At 36.5% G+C, this 25,186-nt stretch overlaps 1 protein-coding gene across 4 annotated transcripts in view; it reads left to right on the forward strand.

Moving 5' to 3' along the window:
- Window positions 1-25,186, forward strand: part of mef2d (myocyte enhancer factor 2d) — a 266,627-nt gene that overhangs the window by 152,086 nt on the left and 89,355 nt on the right. For all 4 annotated transcript variants that reach the window (XM_051923305.1, XM_028794001.2, XM_051923306.1 and 1 more), the window contains one exon: window positions 4,004-4,271. In XM_051923305.1, the coding sequence (XP_051779265.1) occupies window positions 4,218-4,271 (54 nt within the window). In that variant the 5' untranslated portion in view covers window positions 4,004-4,217. The remainder of the gene's footprint in view (window positions 1-4,003; window positions 4,272-25,186) is intronic.

The following is a 25,186-nucleotide window of genomic DNA, read 5'->3' on the forward strand; positions in this document are numbered from 1 at the left end:
CCCCAGTTTGCCAATCCAGAGGCACTGCCCCTGATGTTCATGCGATGTTACAGAGACGTGTCAACCAGGACAGCCCCACAACATCCAGAGCCTTGAGGAACCCAGGGTGAACCTCGTCCACCCCAGGGGTCCCGCCACCTCAGAGCTTTTTAACTACCTCGGCGACCTCAGCCTCTTTTATGGATGGGCCCCCCCTCGGAGTCCTCCAGCTCTGCTTCCTCTAAGGAAGACATGCTGGTGGGATTGAGAAGATCCTTGAAGTATTCCTTCCACCGGTCAATAACATTTTCAGTTGAAGTCAGCAGGGCCCCATCTCCACTGTACACAGTATTGGTGGAGCACCGCTTACCCCTCCTGAGGCGCCTGACAGTTTGCCAGAACCTTCTCGGTTGCTGACCGAAAGTCGTTTTCCATGGCTTCCCCAAACTCCTCCAATGCCCGAGTTTTTGCCTCTGCAACAGCCATTGCCGCCACACACTTGGCCCGCCGGAACCCCTCAGCTGCCTTTGGAGTCCCACTGGTCATCCAGACCCGATAGGTCTCTTCCTTCAGCTTGATGGCCTCTCGAACCTTAGGTGTCCACCACCGGGTTTGTGGATTGCCACCACGAGAGGCACCGACAGCCTTGCAGCCACAGCTCCGTTCTGCTGCTTCGACAATGGAGGCTCAGAACATGGCCCATTCATACTCAATGTCCTTCGCCTCCCTCGGAATGAGGTTGAAGTTCTGCCGGAGGTGGCAGTTAAAGATCTTTCTGACCGGTTCCTCCGCCAGATGTTCCCAGCAGACTCTCATTATTCGTTTGGGTCTGCCTGGTCTGTCCGGCAGCCTCTCCCGCCATCTGATCCAACTTACCACCAGGTGGTGATCAGTTGACAGCTCAGCCCCTCTTTTCACCCGAGTGTCCAAGACATAAGGTCGCAGATCTGATGATACGATTACAAAGTCGATCATCGAGCTGCGACCTTGGGCATCTTGGCGCCAAGTGCACTTATGGACACCCTTATGCTTGAACATGGTGTTCATTATGGACAATCCATGGCCAGCACAGAAGTCCAACAACTGAACACCACTCGAGTTTAGATCAGGGAGGCAGTTCCTCCCAATCACACCTCTCCAGGTTTCACTGTCATTGCCGACGTGAGCATTTAAGTCTCCCAGCAGGATGATAGAGTCTCCAGCTCCTCTTCCAGGGACTCCAAGAAGGCTGGGTACTCTGAACTGCTGTTCGGCGCATAAGCGCAAACAACAGTCAGAGTCCTTCCCCCAACTCGAAGGCATAGGGAAACAACCCTCTCATCCAACGAGGAGAACCCCAACGTACAGGCCTCGAGCCGGGGGGCCATAAGCATGCCGACCCCTGCCCGACACCTCTCACCCACAGCAACTCCAGAGTGGAACAAAGTCCAGCCTCTCTCAAGAGGAATGGTTCCAGAGCCCAGACCATGCGTAGAGGTGAGCCCGACTTTATCTAGCCAGTACCTCTCAACCTCTCGCACCAGATCAGGCTCCTTCCCTGCCAGAGAGGTAACATTCCATGTCCCAAAAGCCAGTTTCGGCAACCGAGGGTCGGAACGCCAGAGTTCCCGCCTTCGGCTACCACCCATACCACATTGCACCCGATCCCTATGGCCTGTCTTGCAGGTAGTGGGCCCACAAGAGAGCGGAACCACATTGCTCTTTCGGGCTGAGCCTGGCTGGACCCCGTGGCCGATGGTCCAGCCACCAGGCGCTTGCCAGTGAGCCCCTCCCCCGGGCCTGACTCCAGGGTGGGGCCCCGGGTACCCTTTCCTGGGCAAGGGAAACGCCGATCCTTGATTTAACTCCATATGGGGTCTCAGGATCGAGTTAGTCTGGATCTTCACCTCGGACCTGTTTGCCTTGGGAAGCCCTACCAGGAGCATGTAGCTCCCAACAACATAGCTCCGTGGATCACTAGACCGCGCAAGCCCTTCTGCCACGGCAAGGCCTCGATCCAAGAAGGGTAGTTAATTGTTGTTTGTCTTAATTCAAATTTGAGGTTACTGTCTATTTGGTCACACAGCAACCCTATCTAAAGTAATACCATATTTTAGCATCTGTACTGAAGGGCCAGGCAAGTAGGTGTCTCTCCCTCTGATTGATTTTCATTCTTGGTTGTCCCTTATACATAATGAAGTAAAGACTGGTTGATAAAGACACTGTGCCTCTCTATTTAATTTATTGCATTACTCTGTATGAAATCATTTTGAGTGTTATACATGCTGTAAGTCATGTAGCTATAAAAGGCCATCAATGTAATATCCAGGTATTAATTGATTAAAACAATGTGTAATAAGCAGTAACATTCCTGAACAAGAGCCATATGTTCATTATTTTGTAAGTATGTCTACCAATTATCACTTTAAATTATTTATTTAACCTGCTACTAATAAAGTAATCAGTTTAATATTTTTTAAGTTTGTTCTAGTTGATTGACAGTAAAAACTTTGTAATCATGCATTTTAAATGTAATATGAAAATGTATAACAGTTTTCATAATACAGTAATACAGATTTTCTTCCACAGTTACCACTGAACTTTGTTTAGATTTTAGTTTGAATGAAGGGAAGATGGCTGGTCAGATTTCAATGTCCAGTATGTAAAGTTCTAATCGAACATATCTGACATCTGATCAATACATCTCATCTTTACTGAAGCAGCAGTATTTTATGTTAATTTCGTGACTAAAGCATATCACATAACCTGAATTTTCTATGGATTTATTTTTCAAAGTTTTATTTTGTATTCTCAACTTTGCCTCCATTTTTCATGAGACTTGTGACATTAATTTCTGTCAGCTATATTAGGAACAAGTGAATTTGCAAAAATTGGAGTATTAAAGCAGTCATTTTACAGAAACAGATTACATTAATAATCTAGCCCTATATATCATGTGTGGACATACTGAGTAGAAGGTGTGAATGTATTATATCTTCTCATTATCTTTTTGCTCTTTTCTGTTTTTTAGGCAGATATTTTACATTATACATTATTAAGACTGATCATGTATAGAATGAATATTAATCTACCCTACTTCCTAGTACTGTTCTGGTGTTTACATGTTATTGCAAACATTTTTACAACATTCTGTATAGATTTATGAATATTCATCTGTCTTGTTATTTTATGTGAGATATTTTTATTTTTACTCTAGAGATATAGTAAACGTGAGATTTTTATTACACTTTTATATAATCAACTTACTTAGATACTGGTTTATATTCTTATTCATATGTGGATTCAAAAATGTGATTTGCATTTTGTTTTTGATGCGTTAGGGTGTACACATTTTAGTTGCCACTAATTCCCTAGCTTTTCTCAGACTTTGAGTATGTAATTAATGATTTTATTTCTATTTGCTCCAAAAAATTGCAAATCTCCAAAACATCACTTGCCTGTTAGAGATATTAAGAGGTAATATAGTTATCACTTTAAAAGTAATAATTTGTATAGTTTATTTTTAAACTAAGCAATGGTAAGTGACTTGTTCAAGATCACAGGTACAAGGGCCAAACCAGTAACCTTGTGCTTTAAATTCTAGTTCTCTGCGAATAGCATTGCATGGTCTGTGTATGTTATTTACTTTGAAAGCTATATATGTGACAAAGCATTAATATTTTGCCCAGCTGCATAACCTTCATTTATGGTTGATTGCAATGTTTTAGGTATTTGTACTGCCTTCTTGCTTTCAGTTGTATGGATGTTTTACTGCAGTATTCTCCTCTGAAAGAATAAATACATTATGTTGCCACACCATCATAATTCTATGGGTGCCTTATATTGATAGTGCAGAAATTTTGTCTTATCACTGTTAATGGTAGTGAATTTACTGTTTATTATTAAATTATTATTATTTAATTATTAAATTGGTACATATTAAATGAAGAAAACAAGTAAATGTGAAAATGTTATGTGATCATGAAGAAAAGTTACTACATAAATCTACAGAAAAAATACTAACATTTTTCTTTTTTTATTCAAGGTTTAAGTTATTGAAAATATCAGATTTGAAAAAAAGCTAGCTGTTGACTGCTTTACGACTGGACGTCCAACATAAATATACCATGAACTGAGGAAAGTGGATTGGCATTCCTTTCTTTTTAGTTCCATAAAAGAAGACGGATACAACTGTAAGATTCAGTTTGAACTGCGACTGACGCTGTCCTCAGCCCCCCCCCCCACTCAAGCTTATAACAATGGGGAGGAAAAAGATTCAGATTCAAAGGATTACAGATGAACGAAACAGACAGGTAAAATAAATAGTATTTTATTTTTATTAAAGTACAGTGATGACTTGCATTTTTCGCATTAATGTACTTATTTAATCTCTTCAGTCCAATGTAATTTGAAATTTGTTTGAATATGGCTGTGTCCTTGTGCAAATACATAAAGGAAAATGTTTTTAACACCAAATTTATTTTATCTTTGTTTATATATGATAGAATGATGTTAATGAATACCAACACATATTGTAGGTTAATTTATTTCTTTTAAATTATGAATTTCAGGCTTTTCTGGTGATACTTCTCACAAACGTGAATGAGAGGTATTAGCAAAGGGAGCAGTAGACCTTTGAGGGCAATGGGCAGTTCACTATAAAAAATAGCAAGAAATTACCTCTACTGTATAAGAATAAGTGGTTTTGTTTACCTAGCAAAGTTTGCCGAGATTCATGGGTTAAAACGTCACATCATCATTTCTACAAACATTCTGACTTTTGCCTGTGAAATACTGCTAGAGTCAAACTGCACCACTCTAACTTTTCTAAGGCATACCTTGCTATAATTTTTATTGATTCTTTTTTCACCCCTTGTACAAATTGTTAATCATTTACACCAGGTCTAAAATGATGTTGCTAAGGTCCTCTAATACCAAATACAATGAAAGGAGCACTCATAACTGGATTTCATTATGATATTGGTTTTTTAATGGTCCATCTAACATTGACTCAAAAGACATCTTTATTATTATTTTTTTAATAACGCCATCCTTATCACCATGTGTAAAGAGTGATTACTGTATGTAGCTTTCAGTGAATTGTAATTTAGCTACCTTTGTGTGAGTCCTCATCAGTGTTAGCATTTAACTCATTTTCTTATTTTGCTGTTTACTGTAGATAGGCAATTGCTGCTTTTAGTATTTTCCTTACTGGACCTCCTGTAGATGTTATACTATTTAATAACATTTACTATCAAATACTCGTGTGTGTTAAGTTATTTTTTTCTTTTGTGTTGTTTCAGTTGATTTTATTATAGATTTTCATGTCCAAATAATGTATATAGCACCTTGAGTCCAGCTGTTTAGAAATGAAGGATTTCAGCAAATCAATTCAGGAGCTGGTACCATTTACTGCCTTATAATAGTAAAAACTACTGTTAACAATGGCTAGAGAGTTTAAAAATAAATATAACAAAATAAATATTGTAAATATTTATCAGTTTATCAGTATACACTTTTAATTATGATACCTCCACTATGTTATAATTTTGAACTTAAACAAAAATATTAGAATCTTTCATTTTTTTAATGCCTCCTGAAATAATAATACTGAATGTACAGTATGTGGGTACAAGTAAAACAATAGTCCTTCCATGCATCACTAGCCACATTAAAAATAAATATAACAAAATAAATATTGTAAATATTTAGCAGTATCTATATATATATATATATATATATATATATATATATATATATATAAAATCCCTATGTGCGTCCAGGTGTCCGTGTGTGGGTGTCTTCAGATGAAGTGCGCATGCGCGGGGCACGGTGCGATGCACGATATTACTGTCAGAGAAAGTTAGAGGCGTTTTACGGAAATACAAACCAGTATTACTGCGAGAAGAAATTAAAGGTACACAATACAGTGACGCATATTACAGCCACATACAAGCCAGTATTACTGTCAGAGGAGATTAAATGCATATTACCGACGCGCACGCCTGTATTACTGCCAGAGAAAATTAAAGGTATATTACGGACGTACAAGCCAGCGGACGTACAAGACGGTATCCTTCAATAAGGGCGCGCACAGGCATCTTTCAATAAGGGCGTGCACAAAAAGGCGAGCCTCAAAAGGGCGACCTCAATTGGGCGCTGCGAATAAAGGCGCGTGTAAATAAAGATCTGCACCTGTTGCTCTTCACATATTCCAGAGCCATTTGAACTAAATTATCTACGAACGCCTTTATTCGCAGCGCTCAATTGAGGTCGCCCTTTTGAAGCTCGCCTTTTTGTGTGCGCCCTTATTGAATAGAGCCGTACAAGACAGTACTACTGTCACAGAAAATTAAAGACACACAATACACGGCGGTAGCCCACGAAGAACGGTCAGCTCAGCAAGTAAACATCAACAAAAGAAAGGCTGAAAGAAAGAAAAATACGACCAACAAAAAGAATGAGGTCAAAGTCCCTTGCCATTTAATATAGACTGTTCCTACTAATGTTTATGCACTACTGTTCTAGCACCCGTTATTGTAACGGGCTAAATGACTAGTATGCTTATAATAATGTACCTCCTTTGAATTTGAAGCCTGTACACTGTTAAAAAATGCAAAAGTTTTTGAAGTGCTTTCAATCTATTCATCTTAGGAGAAGGAGATCTTTACAATGTGTAAATACACAGCATTACTTGTTTAGATATTTTCTTTTTCTCTCACCTGCTTATGATCATAACTGCTTGCATTTTCTGTTGAACAGTGTTATAATTTTGAATTTTAACAAAAATATTAGAATCTTTCATTTTTTTAATGCCTCCTGAAAAAATAATACTGAATGTACTGTATGTGGGTACAAATAAAAAAACAGTCCTTCCAAGCATCACTAGCCAGGACCTAACACAGCTGGTAAGCATTATACAACCAGGTGGTGGCGCACACAGACACAGATGATCGTGGGTTTGTCTCTTTCGCAATTTTTTTTCCACAGTATGTTGCTTTAATATGTTTGTGTACAATATTTGCTTTATTTGCTCTGTGTGCAATATTTTACATTATTAGTATTCTCTATGTAATATTTATATCATTAGTAATTAATTGTGCAAATACTTTCATTATCAGTATTTCTTGTCTAGTAATGCTGCATTTGTTGCTTAACAATACCACATTGTTACTTATTAACAGTAACACTTTACTTTGTTAAACATTAGTATTTTTTACATACTTTTCATACAGTTTTATACGTAGTACTTTTTTAGTTACTGTGTGAATGATTGATTTTTCTTTGTTGTATCTGATGGGGTAGCTGCTTTGTAATTACGTTATTACGTTACGTAATTACCTTACATATCAGCACTGGTTAAGCAGCGGGTCACTTCTCGCTCTCTCAGAACATCAAGCACTGCTTGTCTCGAACCACCCTTACTTAAAAGAAGAGGACGACATGCATCAAGACTCTTCAGATGTCGTCTGAAGACACACTTCTTTAAACAGCACTTGGGGGACTAAAGTCCCCATACTTTTTTCTACCCTTTTCTCAAAAAAAAAAATTTGTACTAACTCCTAGTACTAACAACTTACTATTATTTTCTTCTATCATGGTTTTGTGTACAACTTGGTCAGCGGTAACTTGTTTAATGACAGTAGATTTAATCCTAGCCTTAAAGACTGAAGAACAGTCGTAGACTACTAAGCACTGTTGTAAGTCGCTCTGGATAAGAGTGTCTGCTAAATGATGTAAATGTAAATGTTATAATGACAATAAAGGCTTGTAATTCTAAATATATAAAAGTTAACCTTAAATCTAAAACTTAAATCTTAAGAATGCATAAACCATAACACAAATCTTTTATTTCTAGAGACATAAACGATAACACTACTGTATGTGATATTACACTGACAATTATTTAAAGATAGTATCATTTAATAAGTTACTATAGTGTGGTAAATAAAATGATAAAACATTAAAGTACATGCTATAAAATCCAATGTCTAGACTAATAGTCGGGTGCAAATCTACTTACACAATGTGCATTGACTTAGAGCATTATTTATAGGGCGGAGTGGTGGCTCTGAGGCTAAGGATCTGCGCTGGTATCCAGAAGGTTGCCGATTCGAATCCCTGTCACTGCCAAAAGAGATCCTACTCTACTGGGCCCTTGAGCAAGACCCTTAACCTGTAATTGCTCCAGGGGTGCTGTACAATGGCTGACCCTGCGCTGTGACCCCAAGGGGTATGCGAAAACTAACAAATTCCTAATACAAGAAATTGTATAAGGCGAAATAAAGAACAAAAAAAAAATGTGTCTAACCAGCTGTATATTTAACAATGATTCAAAGTAATAAAAATAAAAGCAAAAAAAAAAAAATGAAAGAATATTGCTATTTGTCCCAACGACTTGCTTTGTTGATTGAAGCTAATTTTAGTTAATTTGCACAACACTGCATGTCCCCAAAATGCTTGCAATGGACTCTAGTGGGGCATCAGTCTACATGTAAAATAAAAGCTGTATAAATATTTCCGCTCATAAGTGGGAAATGTTCCTACATATCAATTTATGTTTTGGAATTGTGAACATATTAAATAAAAAATTATAGATGATTGTTTATAAAGAAGTTCAGTGTCAATGAGAAAAGTCTGTTGACAATGCCAAAAGCACATATAAGTTCAAGCTGGAACAGAAATTCTCCATCAGTGATTGTTCTATTGTCTGGAATGCTTTACAAGTGATGTTGCAGGCTGCTCCCTTTTCTACCTGATACACTTAACAGTTTTCTTGCAGGTTTGCGAAGCACCCTTCTGCCACTCTGGACATCAAATCTTCTGATTTATCCCTTTTACAATCTAACTTTCTTGCGGGGCCGGACATGATTTTTGAAAGAGAACTTTTGGGACAACTCACTAAAAACTTTGCAATGAATAGCGACCAAATCTACAACTGAAAAAGCTCTGATTACAGTTTCTTCCTAGAAACCCACCACTAATTTCCTCCAGTCCATTCGGGGCTGCAGTGCCTCATTTCTGCCTATGTGTTACTTGATTTGATACAGAGAGAAAACCGAATGCTAAAATTGCAGTAATAAATTTAAGAGCTCAGTGGCACACAGTAACTGAAACTTAATGATTCATTTGTATGTTGTAATGAGCATGGCAACAGAAGAGACATACACACGCACACACACATAGTGCACTGCTTGTATTTGGCCCCATCCATTTGACAAGTGCTTCCACCACTACATGACATAACAAAAGAAAATAGTTTTGATAAGCATGATGGTCTATGTACAAAGTATACACTACTGTATATTTTAAAGTGCTGCAGCTATATTCTGTGCTGGCATGTTTGTATTTCCAATTAGACAGTTACACTTACTTACTTTAGTTAATTGTTTAGATGAGTCAGAAGGTGGAATCTTTGCAGCCTCATCCATGGTTCTGCTATAATGGTGTCAGTATCATTAGACATATTTACTAATTTGGTTTGTTTTGAATACCAAATTGTGAATATCCTCTTGCTTTTTTGTTATCAACTCAATTAAATACAGTCCTTTTCACTGCCTTTTGTCAAGGTATGACAAACCATTTACTTCGTATGCATATTTTGCAATTCATATTTTCACTAATGTATCTGCAAGTTCCTTCAATCATACACTCTCATTGTAACTGTAAACAGAGAGCATATAAGCACCTGTGACAATGTATCATTCACTTTTACCACTAATCCATTAATGTCTTTAAATGCCAATGTATAATCTAATTTTTCAAGAATGTTTTATCATTGCAATAGGTTGTTTGTTTTTAACATGTGCATTGTGAACTCTTCACTCTTATTTATATGTTTTAGAGGTCTTTTTAAAGAGCATTGTTGCTCTTTGCAGTTCAAATGTACTGTCTCTACTTTGAGTGCCACCATCATAAGGCATTAAAATTGGTTTAGAAATGTAACACTTTATGAGCTGTCTAATTGCTTTCACCTACTTTTAAACAAAATTTAGTCATGGTTGTTCCCAGACTTTGTATTGTATTTTTGACCTCTATGTCCAACTGCACCTCCTCTTTCTGCATTTCTGACCATGAAATCTGTTTGCTCTTCCGGAGACATAAATTTTGTAAAGCTATACTCTAACACACTGTGTTAAACACTTATACAGAATTTTTCACTTAGTCTTTGGTTCAGTACTACACCCTGACTGGCCTGATTACAGATAGGGATGAGGTGCAATATTGGAGAGATGTGATTCGGCTGGCCAGTTGGTGCACCCTCCACAATCATAACTTGAATATCGTGAAAACCATGCAAATATTGTAGATTTTAAGAGACGCTCCTCACCTTCTATACCTATAATTATAAATGGTATCAATGTTAACAGGGTGGAATCATTTAACTTTTTTGGTGCAACTATCACTCACAGTCTAAACTGGTATGAATGCATAACTGCTCTTATCAGAAAAGCTTAGCAGCTTATGTTTTTTTTTTCTCTGTCAATATAAAAAGTTCAGCCTGATCCAGTCGGTGCTGGTACAGTTTTATCAAGCTGTTATGGAAAGCATCCTCACTTTCTCCTTAATAGTCAGGTATAACAATGAATCTGCTCACTTACAACATAAACTGCAGCATGTCATACAGACAGTAGAAAAGATTGTAGGCCTGAAACTAGACTCCACCGAGGTCCTATATATAACTAAATACTGTGTTCATCCAGGAAATCATCTTTCATTTATTAACATTGAGAAAATGTTACCAGATATATAAATAGTTTCTTTCCTACTGAAGTCACTATGGGTAAACACAGCATCTGATTTATGTCTGTCTTTTCCTGATTTCTAAACTTCTCCATCCAATCTAAATTATGTTTATTTTATAAAGATTTACTTGCTATATTAATGGGTGGGAGTGCAATTCAGCATTGACGTTTTGTTTTAAATATTTGCTTTTTGTGCAACATGTTTTTCAGTGTTACTATATATAATATTGTGATGGTGTCATCTATCATTTATTATATTTATTTTGTTATATGTATAAGTGTAACACCAAGAGAAATTATTAGCAACCTTGTTGCCTGGCAATAAAGTTCAAGACATAAAAGTTTACATAATATGACTACAACCACCATGTCTTTCTGTCTTGTCTGTCTAATGAAATAACTTGCCACTCATTACACCAATTTTGTTAAAATATGGCACAATATTCATTAAGGAAATTGGTCAGGAAAATTCAGTTTTCATTTTGAAATTTCAAAGCCTTCCACTGAAAAGCATTGGCAAACTGATATTTCAACAGAGATTTTAAGTCCCAATTGGGTGTTTCTTTCAAACATGTCATGCTTAAGAACTTTGAACTACAGCTAGTTTCATACCTTCCACACCCAACAACTCACAGTAGAACATTAATCAGTGCCATTTTTACATCACGTGATGTGGAATGAGCTTTGAGTCCTCACAAGTGAATTTAAGTTAGATTTTTAACTACATTATATTGTAAAGTACTGTTAAAAGCATGAATTTAATGTGGTCTATTAATGTATGTAATTGCATTCTATTATCAGTGTTATTTTTGAATATGGCTCACTGTTACAAAAATATTTACTAAACAAAAATTTAATAACTTATGAAGTTTTGATGAAGTAACTAAAAATGTTAAAATTCTCACATGTTTCAGATCAGTTAACTACATGTTAAATCATTTCTTCATTTTCTAGGTTGTTTCATATACAGTATTTAGTGTTGCTCATTTAACACAGTATCTTACTTTATAACTGAAATGATAGAAATGTCTCTCGCAGATGCACTGCTGTGTATCTGAGACGATGCATCCCACATTGCAAGTTAATGCCGAATCCATTCACTTAATTATTTAATCCAGTTATTCACGGCCTATTTCTTCCAAACTAAGTTCAAATTTCAGTTGTCTTCTCTTTCAATTTTCTTTTTACCAACACTATGAGATTATTTGCATACAAGAGCTCCCATGGCAGTCACTATCATGAAAAGCAAAATACTTAAAACAGATTCCTTGTTCAACCCCACCTTCACTTTAAAACATTCATGATTATTATCTGAAAAAATACCATACTGTAGGCATCATTTCACTAAGTAATAAGTTTTACCAATGTTTGGTAAAGTATAATCGTTTTGTATTTTTGTGAGATAGAAATTAGATAGTGTTTATGAGATAGTTTTGATAGTTTTGTGAGATTTCTTTCTGCATTTACAGTTCCTAAAAATTAAAGTTCTAAACTAACTTTAATAGTAATTCTTATTCTGTAAGTGATTTCTTTTAAAGCATTTAGACAATGAGACAGTCCAGAAACCCGATCTGGTTGAGTATGGCTGGTCAAACACCAAAGGTACTTTTGGCAGTTTTTTTTTCCAGTTTCCCAAACAGCACCCTAATGTGGAAACTAATCATTTTAGTCCCCAGCTAAACAGTTCATCCTTTTGTATCTTGGTACTATTAGTTCTTTTTGGGTCCAATGTGACGCACAATCATAAACGTGGCATTGAAGCAGAGCTAGAGATTGTTGGAGCTTAAGCAGTCAGGCAGTCCTGGAGCAGCAGGCTAAAGTAATTGTGAAGATGATCCAGCTCAAAACACCTGATAATTATGCTTTACTATTAGCAAACTTTAAGCAGTCAAGCAAATGATTCATATTGTCCTGGAACAGTAGGCTAAGGTAAATGTGAAGGTGATTCAGCTCAAAGCATTTGATAATTACTCTTTACTACTAGCAAAGCCTATGCTCCTGATCTAAAGACTGAGCTCAGTGAATGGGATTGGTATAATAGCAGATACACAAAAAACATGAAATTTCAACTCCTATTCCACATAGCAAAACTCTGGGCCTGTGCACAAAGTTGCCAATTCAGCCAGGTATAGCATGCTTTACTCTTGCTCCTCTCTCACCAGGTGTAGAAAGGTCATCATTACAAGACTCAACAAAGTCAAAATGTGTTCTGGTTATATCAGAAACCCTTATTAGACTTCTGTTGGAATAAAGAAGATTTTCTATATAATGGTGCCTGAAATGACTAGCTTAAAATGAGGTTCATTTTTAAGTGTCAGACTTAATTGAAAATTTGAACAGTTTTTGTGAAAGGCCTTTTCTTTTTAGGCAAATGGTCTGCACCTGAGCCATTATAAATTCTCTGTGTTAATTGGGAATAAACATTGTTTGTGCTACAAGGCACTATTACTGTTAGTATACTGTATCTACTACAAAAATTAAACGCTAAGGTCTGTATGATTGGTCAGCTTAGCTTTGGTATGATTGGTCAGAATGGTTTTGGTGATGCAATCAAAAGAGGAAGTACAAGTGTGATACGCATCTAGAGGAGAAACTGCATAGGAGACACACTGAGGAGGTCACCTTCAAAGACTAGATATATAAAAGCAGACAGGAGGCCAGAAAAGTGGCACAACAATAATTACAGCATATGAAGCCAGTTTTACGGGAGTGCGCTTGAAAGAGGGAGCATCTGTGAGGAGAGATTGAAACTCATGTGAATACAAGGGAAAGATGCTGAAGGTATAAAAGGTGCTACACAGGTTAAAACACAAAGAAGCAAACTGAAAGAGCACGGCATTTAGTAAATGTTGTCCTGAATCCTGAAAATTTCCATGAAACCATCCATCTCAACAATGGCCTCTTTCATGTGCTATCGTCAGAAAAACACTACCGCTGCCTAAAGTCCAGTTTAGAGAGACTGAGGAGGAGCTTTTTTCCACAGTCCATCTGTATTTTAAATAGGAACGTGTCTAGAAATGCATGATGCCTTGTTGTTAACTATTTCACATTGTTATTTAAGTCATCTATTAAGTTATCATTATTATTTTTATTTATTACACATTTATAATTCTGTTAATGATTTTTGTATTTATAAAGTTGTCCCTTTATATTCGTCTCAAGGCACAGTCATGGGAATTGAACAATCATGCATTTCACTGCATGTTGAACTATATTTATATAATTTGTATAAGACAAGCAGAATTTAATTTGATTTGATGTTAATATTTCTAGAATGGAATATGCGAAGTATCTTAAAATGGCTATTTCAAAAAAGAGCATGTAAAAACAAATCTTTCCTTTTAAATTATATTATTTTTGACTACATGTTTGACTTCATTTAACTGAAATTTGGTTAGACCAAAATAGAGCAGCAGAGGTGGTTTAGCCAATACTGTTGCTTATAATTATAAAAATAATACTTTTGGAATCTTTCCCTTTTTAGAGAATTCACATATAGTACTTAAAAGTCAACCAGTTATTTTATCATTAGCTATTTATCAGACACCAAAGCACACTGTCCTATTTGCATGACTCTTCAAATTATTGTCAGTTTGCCTTTGAGACTGTGATAAAATTCTGTTTAACAGTGATTACATTTTTGAAGTTGACAAACAAAGCTATGAAATTCACACAACTGCTGCATTTCTAGATTTCAATCATTGAGTTACTGGACCAACTCTCATAATTGAGGTTATACTCTGAATTTAATTATTTGTGTATGGACTATCAAGGTAGGTGACACTGTTGAAGCTGCTGTTTCAGATCATTGTAGCATTTTTTAAGTCGTATTGCCTGTGCAGAAAATGGGAATTAGACTAGTGAAGATAAACTATTTAAATTAACCATCTGCAGTTAATTTTAGAAGGATAGGCAAATTCCTCAAGAATTTTTATCAGTTCATTGTTTTAACATTAGTCCTAGACAAGAACTAGAACTCTAGTATAGGTTAAAATGAAGTATCAAATTAAAACCATAACACAGATAAATGATTATGCACAGTCTATTGAAAAGGCCTCAAAACAGAGTCTGCCCAGAGGTCTTCATTGACAAAACATTATGAACTATTTAAGTAAAGCACACATTTTTATAACAAAGCAGTGTGCTCAGAGAGGAAACTGTATTTCTTTAATTTAAGAATTGATAAAAGAAACAATCATTGGATATTATTTACAATAATCAGTTGCCTCCTAAGCCTTCCCAAGTATGATTAATATGCTCACAGAAGAATCCATTATAAAGTTTGAGATATTTGTGGGGTTTTTTTAACAATAAAATTAGTGAGATTTTAAGAATACCTATAAGCAATTAAGTAGTTCCTGTCATCAGAGATTCCCTAAGTTTTTTATAGTAAAATAAATCAAATGAAGCTTTGTAAAACAGTTTCACTAAACCTTCTGCTTGCATATTGGATTTACTTTCAACCTTTTTCCATTAATGATGTTTTTATAGCCTCATTGCTACTGTTCTAGACATTGTATATTGCTCATTAGAATCAAGTATTTTTCCAGACACACTTAACACTAGAATTACCAGAGTCTACGAAAAAACTCGTAGATCCGGCCCACCTTAAAACCGTTCTCACCTCTCTTTTGTCTTCTAAATGAGCCGATTAAGACGAGCCAGCAAGCAGCCGGCCATTCTATCCCCCACCGTCGCAGAACGTTCACTAAGTTTTCCCAACTCATGCCTTGTTTGATTATCTGGGAGTGACTGAACTGCTAGAGTTTTAGAGTGGAAATAATAGATCGTTATTTGGAACACACGCATTTCATGTGTGGTCCGTTTCTACAGTAATCTGTGTAAACACATTGTTAAAACAGAAACCTTTTCATATTTTAGTAATAAAATTTACAAAATGTGGCATAAACTATAGCATTTGTGAAGCCTGATGTCCAAACATCAAATAAACACTTCCGTGGCGTAGCAGTAAGATTTGCTGACTTAGTGCTACAGCAACCTTGCCGTGCATTACAGACCCGAGTTCGATTACCCGCTGGGGAGGAAGTGTTTTTTTTTTCTTTGTAACCTCAAACGGACAAAAAATTTAAAAATTGGTATGCACTGTAAATCGTTAAGTTTAAAATGTCGATCGGCGGTTATTTCTGTTGATTAATTCATACATTTTTACTTAGAGTCAGAACAGGAGCTAATTCAGCTTATTCAGCTTCTGATCAGACTCTAACAGCGCCACAGTATAAATTCACACCCAATCTGACGCTGTTCGTTTTCAAATAATATTGTACTAGTGCGATTATGTTTTCTGATTGGTACTATTCGCGTCGTCATAAAATGATTTCTTCAAAACGTCACATATATTTGTCTCTTTCTTTTTTTAAAATGTGCGTTGATCACCTCCACCATGTTGTAGCACACAGCAACTGGAACTGCATGTTCTTGCGCGCACTGAATAAGACAGCGCTATATGCAATCATCAGATTCAAATGTTAACAGTTCACAGTTCACACACACGCAAGGATCATCTTTCTTACATTTACAACGTGTGTACCTGTTACAATGTATTCACTTCTCTCTATGCTGTGGTTTCTATTACACACCTGAAAGAAAGACAATATATGTGAAAACATCATCGCACTAATGCAATATTGTTTGAAAACGAACAGCGTCAGATCGTTTGTGAATTTATGCTGGAACTGGAAATTCTCTGATGTGGAATCAGTTCTGTATGGTTGTGGGCATGGGTGTGAGTGGTGGACATAACTGGGAATTACTGTGAATGTGTGTGGTGTTTTGAGATAATGAATAGAGCTGCGAATTACAGGTGCTTGCTTAGTGTAATAGAAACCATAGCACAGGGAGGTGTGTACACTGCAGCAAGTACACATGTAAATGTAGGAAGGGCGCTCCTTGGGTGAGCTATAGCGCGTCTTTATATGAAAACAGCAGTGTCAGATGGGGAGTGTCTGATGATTGCATATAGCGCTGAAGTTAATACTCTTTACTATGCTTTCCTCTGCATGTCCTGGAGTACAAAAGAAACAGCATACAGCAACGTGTGGGGACTGGCAAGATTAGGGGAAAAAAACGCACGGTCGTATGTATCGTGATACACTGCAGAGCTATAGCGCGTCTTTATGTGAAAACAGCAGTGTCAGATGGGGTAGGAAGAATGAAAAGTGAATAAAAAAAAACAAAAACAAAGTTAACCTTTACAAATATCATAAATTACACCGGCTGTTACAGACTGAAATCAAATGTATCTTTTTATTCTAAAATAGTAAAAATAAGAGCAGTTCACTTCTCAAAAGGGAGTCGTGCAGGATCGAACTGGTAACCTGTTGATTGCCAGTCAGCAACTGATGCTGTTGCACCACAGCAGCAATCATTACAAATAAGTGTCAATGTCTCACACTAAGGCGGCTTTTTTTTCTGCAGTTGTATTTTTGAGTAAAAGTGCACTTGTTCTGTTATATTTGTACCTTTCGTGAAAGTGTTTCTTTGATATTTGGACTTCAGGCTTCATACATTATATGGTTTATGCCTACATTTTGTCATTTACTACTAGAATATGAAAAAAGTTTCTGTTTTAAAAATGTGTTTACACAGATTACTGTAGAAACGGAACACAAATGAAATGCGCGTGTTCCAAATAACGATTTATTATTTCCACTCTAAAACTCCACTTCACTCCCAGATAATCAATCAAGGCATGAGCTGGGAAAAATTCGTGCACGTTCTAAGTCAGTGGGGGGATGGAATAGCTGGCTACTTGCAGCTTGTACATTTAGATGACAATGGCGATGGCGGAGAGGTGCGAAAGGATTTAAGAAGCGATTTAAGGTGGGATGGATCTACGAGTTTTTTCGTAGGCTCTGGTAATTCTAGTGTTAAACTTGCTGGAGGTAAAACCCTTACTTAAAACTATAATTTAGGTCTTGCAGATTAAAAGCAATTTTAGATCAATATCTAATTTGTCTTTCCTGAGTATGATACTTGAAAATGTAATCTTGAAATGGCTAAATGGCTTCTTAACATGTCATAGTATAGAAATAGGGCTGTTGTAAGTAGTTAATGATTTGTGACCTATTGCCATCAAGAACAATATGTTGTTGCTACCATTATTGGATCTAAGTACAGCTTTTAACACTGTATATACTTCTTAACAGACTTGAAAAGTGGATTGATCTTTCTGAAACAATTTTAAATTTGGTTTCTACATACTTGCATTTAAGATATTATATTGCTAGCATTGTCTAGTTTTGGTTAGAATCCTTTTTACTGTGTTTTGTTCTAGCTGGCTGGACATTATGTATCCTTTGCTTGACTGCTTAAACTTTGCTAACAGTAAAGTGTAATTATCAAGTGCATTGAGCTTTTAGATATTGCTCTAATTGTACTCTTCTAACTTTTCAAAACATTTTCAGGTAGACCATTGTAAAGCGCAATAATTAAGTCTACAAAAAAGGTCAACATCTTGCTATATTCCAATGTTTGAAAAAATTATTGATATTACATGAAAAAAACTAAGGCCAGTACTAACAATAACACCCAAATTTCTGACCCCAGAGTTATATAACCAACTGCTAAAATCTAATTTTGTCCTCATTTAATTGTAAGAAGTTACTTGACTTCAGTTTTGTGATGCTACCTATTAATCTAATGGTAGTATGTGTTTGGCTCATCAGGGTCTGCAGAAATGTACAGAAGTGTATGGTCTACATAGCTCTGAAAATTGACACCATGTTTACATATAATTCTTCCAAGGTGGAACATGTATAAAGAACATAAAAACAGAAAAGTAATCAGTTAGTGTGAAACTCCCCACATTATACATTATTCTTTGATACATGGTTACTTATTCTGACAAACGTTGTCTACTTACAAAATATGTGTGAAATTGTTTGCATACATGACCGGAAATATCAATCAATATCAATATATCCAGTTTTCATATCGATGTAGTAAAATGTCATTATCTGTCATATTGATAGCTGCACTAAGATTCAAGAGACCTAGTATCTCATTTGAGTCCATTCAACATTCTGGTGCTCTGCTCTCATTAATGTAGCAAAAGTTGAACAGGAATAAATGATGCAAACAAATAATAAATTCCATTAACATCTATAATAAGGGCATGCTTGCACATTTCCCTATGTGCAACAGTCAATGGGCTTCAGTAGGATTAGTACTTCCTCTATCTGCCATTTTTATTTTCTGTCATTTTTTTTTTTATGTCATATTTTCTTAATTAGGTTATAATGGGGGCTGTATACACCGACAACAACAACATTTATTTATATAGCACATTTTCACACAAATAATGTAGCTCAAAGTGCTTTATATGATGAAGAAAAGAGAAAAAAAAGACGAAGTAAGAATTAAAATAAGACAACACTAATTAACATAGAATAAGAGTAAGGTCCGATGGCCAGTGAGGACAGAATAAACAAAAAAACTCCTGACAGCTGGAGAAAAAAAAAATCTGCAGGGGTTCCAGACCATGAGACCGCCCAGCAGCCTCCAAACTATTTTTAGCTCTGAACTGGGTAATGCATGTTTAATAGTTCTACAGACCAAAGAAGTTAAAAAAAATAAAATAAAAAAACACAATTTAAAACTTAAACCATGATAAAAACTACTCATGATGAAATCATTATAACTTCCTGAAGTATTAAATTCATTTGGACAATAGGCCTGTTTCTTTGACACAAATTGTAATTTATAGGAGCCCCTATGTTGTTACTTATACTGTTGTCACGATGGGACTTGCACATGGGGTAACCTGAGTTATAGGGGTCCCGAAATCAATCAGTATTTTTGGAAAAATATTTGTTCTGTGTTTTTCAAAGAAATGTTACTACGGCTAGACTGGCTGATCCTGTTCACTTTAGCTCTTTTAAATTATCCATGAGTTAATTTTTTCAGTCGTACCACACCATCATCTGTGAATTTCCATATCTCCACTGAACTGCAGGTAGTGACAGATGGCAGAAGCAGTACAGCATGTGTGACAGCAGGAAAGCTGAGTAAGGGCTGTCTGAAATAAAACACGTGAAGAAGAAAAGATTAATCGTCTTGTAATAGTGACAGTTTTTCAGAAAGTGATAGTATTATAGTGATAGTATTATAGGTTCTAGTAATAGTGAAGCATACAATGGTGATGCTTTTGCATAAACGGTAAACACTAATGACACTTCTTAACACTAGAATTACTAGAGCCAATGAAAAAAATCATAAATCCGGCCCACCTTAAATCTCTTCGCACCTCTCCGTCAGCCTCTTTTGTCTTCTAAATGTGTCGATAAGCCCAAGCAGCAAGCAGCCTGCTATACCATCCCCCCCCCCACTGCCTCAGAACAGGTAAGAAGTTCTCCCAGTTCCTGCCTTGATTGATTATCTGGGAGTGAGCTACCCAGAATTGTAAAAGGAAATAATTTGATGTGTGTTTTGTGTTTACAATAAACTGTGTAAACACATCGTTAAAACAGAAATCTTTTTCATGTTTTAGTAATGAATAACAAAATGTAGACATGAACTGTATAATGTGTGAAGGCTGATGGCCATATATTAAATAAACACTTTCACAAAAGGTGCAAGTACAATATGCCTGCTTCCGTGGTGCAGCGGTAAGATCCGCTGACTTATAATCCGGAGGTCGTGAGTTCGAACCGGCTCCCCGGCAAATTTACCGTTTTGAGTAGTGAGTTGCTCTTATTGTTAATATTATACAATAAAAACATACATTTGATTTGTGTCTGTAACAGCCGGTGTAAATTTATTGTACTTGTAAACTTTTTTTTCACTTTTATTCTCTCAGTCACAATCATGATACAACACCCACCCATCAAACCCTCACCACCCCCGCCCCGCCCCAGATCTGACGCGATTATTTTTTATCTGAAACTGGGAATAACTGTAGATGTGAGTGGTGTTTTGAGACAATGGAATTGGAACTTCTCTTATCTGGATGGATAAAAGCTGACACACAAACGCTGGTGAATCTGCCTGCTTCGTATCTCACCGTCACATTTTTTTTTATTTGGTTTTGTTGAGTGTTCCTGCTCATGCTGAATTAGTATGCAACTTATGGTCCATGATGTCAAAGCTGCACTGACAAAAAACAGAGACATATGTATATATGATATTTGGAATAACTCATTTTATGACCTGTACATTTCAGAAAACATTGTGGCACTGATGCAACATTATTCATATTCATTGGCATGCTTTCTTGCACTTATAATCAGTGACCGCATTTTTTTTTATTTTTGATCTTGCCCATGCAGTCTTTCACATTTTGGTGCATGGGGGTGTTTCTTTTGTACTCCAGGACATGCAGAGGAAAGAATAGTATGGAGAGGTCAGTTCCGCACTATATGCAATCATTAGATTCAAATGTTAACAGTTCCCACACACCCAAGGACTGTCCTTTCTACATTTATGACATGTGTAAATGTTGCAATGTACACACTTCTCTCTGTGCTGTGGTTACTATTACACTGAAGGGGCTGGGGAATCGGCGGTCTTGGAACAGAAGCTTGACAATGTTGCATCTTTTTTGCTTTATCCATCGCCTTGTCTTGTAAGAAGTGACGATGAAGCTCCTCTGCAAGGTGAGCCATGAACACTCTTATTTTCTCAGTGCTCCCCCGTGCATGCCTTGTACAGTACATGCAAGTTGAATGCCACTAAGTCAAGCTGGTTGTAGCACAAGCAACCAGCCACCTGTGTGCTCCTGCCGCACTGAATAAGCTCACGCCTTGTGGTGCACGATGTCAATGCTGCACCAGAAAAAAAAGAAAGAGACAAATATATGTGACATTTTAAAGAAATCATTTTATGACCTGAATAGTACCAATCAGAAAATATCGTCGCACTAATGCAATATTATTTGAAAACGAACAGCATCAGATCGGCTGTGAATTTATACTGGTGCTGTTAGTTAGAGTCAGATCAGAAGGAAGGGGGTCGAGGGAGAGCGTGAACGTGACTGAGAGAATAAGACTGAAAAAAAGCTAACTTTTAGAAATGCCATTTACAGCTGATCTGATGCAGTTTGTTTTCAAATAATATTGCATTAGTGCGACAATGTTGAGAATAAAAGTGAAAAAAAACGCTAACTTTTACAAGTACAATAATTTACACCGGCTGTTACAGACACAAATCAAATGTATGTTTTTATTGTATAATATTAACAATAAGAGCAGTTCACTACTCAAAACGGTAAATATGCCGGGGAGTCGGTTTCGAACTCACGACCTCCGGATTATAAGTCAAGCATATCTTATCGCTACACCACGGAAGCAGGTGTATTGTACTTGCACCTTTTGTGAAAGTGTTTATTTGATATTTGGCCATCAGCCTTCACACATTATACAGTTCATGTCTACATTTTGTTATTTATTACTAAAACATGAAAAACGTTTCTGTTTTAAAGATGTGTTTACACAGATTGTTGTAGACACAAAACACACATCAAATTATTTCCCCTTACAATTCTGGGTAGCTCACTCCCAGATAATCAATCAAGGCAGGAACTGGGAGAACTTCTTACCTGTTCTGAGGCGGGGGGGGTTTGGGGGCATGGTATAGCAGGCTGCTTGAGCTTATCGACACATTTAGAAGACAAAAGACACTGATGGAGAGGTGCAAAGTGATTTAAGGTGGGTCGGATTTACGAGTTTTTTTGTAGGTTCTGGTAATTCTAGTGTTAATGTGCAGGCAGTGTGATAACAGCACTAAGCAACTTATAAATCTGTCATTCACTGATCTACAGACTTATCAATAAATGTTCCCTTACAGAATTTCAATTTCTGTATAAGCGATGGCAGTTAGATGTAATTGTGATTGTGCCCAACAGACAGGGACAGAATGTCACCAAACATCATGCACACTATTTGTATCTGTTTTTGCTTTGACTTTTTCATTTTGTTAAATTTAGGGATGGCTTACTGAAGCCAACTCTGGTAGTTTAGGCTTGTTTAAGCATTTGTTTTTCATTTGCTGGTGTAGATTATTACATGAAAGCAAGATTATAAAGTGGATTGCAGAACTGAATCATATTAAGTGCACTTTAAATAAATAATGTGTATTCCGTAGCATCTTGCAGTCTTTTCAAAATAACTTTTAAGAAGTGTTTGAACAATATTGCTCAATGAATTGAATTATATATCCAAAATCCTCATAGGCTATGTCTGAAAAATTCAAGTGGTGCAAGGAATGGGTGTGTGCAGAGCCAGAATTCTGACATGTTAAGTGCTGTCACTTGAGATTGAAATGCTGTAAAGCAGCAACAAGCTGACATATAATCGCCTAGTATCTTAATTACTCCAGATATAAACTGTTTAAAACCGCAACCACATTTTCAGTTTCAGCAACCAAAAATTTATGCCTGTAACCACACCAAACCTGTTATTGATAGCAGCAGCCAGAAGTCCTTACGTGTTTTTGGGGGGATTGTTGTTGTTTGCTTTTATTTATTTATTTATGTTTTAAACATTTATTTTATCTTTAAGTTTCAGAAAAGTTTTAATTTTCCTTCAGGGACAAATAAAATACAGATCGGACCTTGTAATTGGCTGTATTATAGTTCACAAATCCACCTTTTCACAGGTTTTTCATCAATAATTGAATGTAAATTTTTTTACGAGTTGTACAACCTATTGTAGAAAATCACAAATGACCCTGTAGTAGCATTTCTTAAATGGACTTCAAATCCAAGCAGCCCTGGGAATACTGCACCATTTGGCAGCCTCGGCAGTTGCCTCAAGGGCTGCTGGGTGAAGCATGATGATGCATGATGATGCAAAATGAAATGCAAATTTTATAAAGGAGCCATAAGATAGTCAAGTGTCTATTTGTTTCAACACTTCACTGCACAGTTGGATTACAGTTAATACCCATTGGACTACAGTTTTCTCTGGATTTATGTTTTTGTCCTGTGCTTGCTTATTCATGTGATTTTTTTTTCTGGAAAATGTGGGGAGCACTCCCAACATCTGAAAATCTTCACTTTTATTGCTGTCATGGTAAGACAAACCATTTTGTTTATTTGGATTTTTTTTCTTTATGTAATGCTAATCGTTTTCATTGTTTACTCACATAAATATTCACAATAATTTATTATAATTTAAATTTTGTAAAATGTTATGGTTCACTAAAGAACTTTAGAACTATTCACTTTATCTGGGGGATGCCATGCATCTTTGTTTCAGCGGCCAGGCTCACAGGTGATATGCATGCATAGTGATCGTTCTCACATTTCTCACAACTTTTTGCATCTTATTTAGTGCAGTAATTGTAGAATATTGTATAATCATAGGCCCAAAACGAATTCAAAGATTTTCTCATTTACGAGGGTCCTGAGCCCCTACCTTAACGAATCACAAAAGATATCTGTCTGTCTGTCTGTCCATGCACATCCATTTTCTAAAAGGCAAAGAAACTCCCTGCAAAACCCAATCGTAATCACCCATCCCATTCTTTTCTTTTCAAGTAGGTATTCCTTCTTATCTTACAAAATATGCAAGAGTGCTGTTCATTCCCTGACTAACATTCTCTAGAAAAAATAATAAATTAATAAATATGAGTAAGCTCTCTTTCCCTTTTTTAACATGTCAGTGTACCTTTTCTTAGTTTAGTAACTCCTGGTGAAATGTATTGTAGAATATAGCACAACAATAAAGTGCTGGAAGAACTCTGATCCCAGTTTGTTTTATGATTCAGAGTATATTTTTCTATAGTTTGACTGTGTTACACATATTGGCGGATTTCAAGAAACATTTTCTATATATCTTCATATCATATCATATCTTATGAGAAAACAATGTGTGATTCAGCTTTATGAGATCCTGTAATATGGCCCAAGTCTGCATCATCTATCTTGCACATATATCTCCTGAAAAAGGTTCCAACATCCATATCCTGGTAATTGTAATTATGTTAAAATAAAGACCTAATATGATGGTTTGCTATGTTAAGGGTGTATGATAAAATTAGGGATGCTATAAGGAGTCAGTGGCACTAAGGCCGAAAAGGCATCTGACCAGTACAGTTTCAAAAATATGGTAATTTATTTTGCAAAAAATAAATAAATTAGGGAGAGTAAAATGAAAGGATCAATGTATAACACAAGGTGTAGACAAAAATAACAGACACTATGCTCCTTTAAAACAGTCCTGGATCAACTACCTCCCAAATGTCTCCTTTTTCACTGTATTGACCTGCCCTTCCTCCCCACCAGATGATCCCTTGCCTCTGCTCCTCTCCTGACTCTAAACTTGTCTGGATGTGTAGGTGGGATCCCTAATAAGATTACTCCCCTGAGTACTTCCAGTCCAAACTACTGGGAAGTTCATCTGGGGCACCACTGTTACTACAGAGACAACAGTTCCCCAGAGCCTCAACAGGAACCTTAACTATTGCAGTGTGGTAATGTTGCTGCCCATTAAGGTGGACTATTATTCGTGTCGAGATTATTCCTA

Source organism: Erpetoichthys calabaricus, chromosome 2 (assembly GCF_900747795.2).
Source record: "Erpetoichthys calabaricus chromosome 2, fErpCal1.3, whole genome shotgun sequence".
NCBI lineage: Eukaryota > Metazoa > Chordata > Cladistia > Polypteriformes > Polypteridae > Erpetoichthys > Erpetoichthys calabaricus.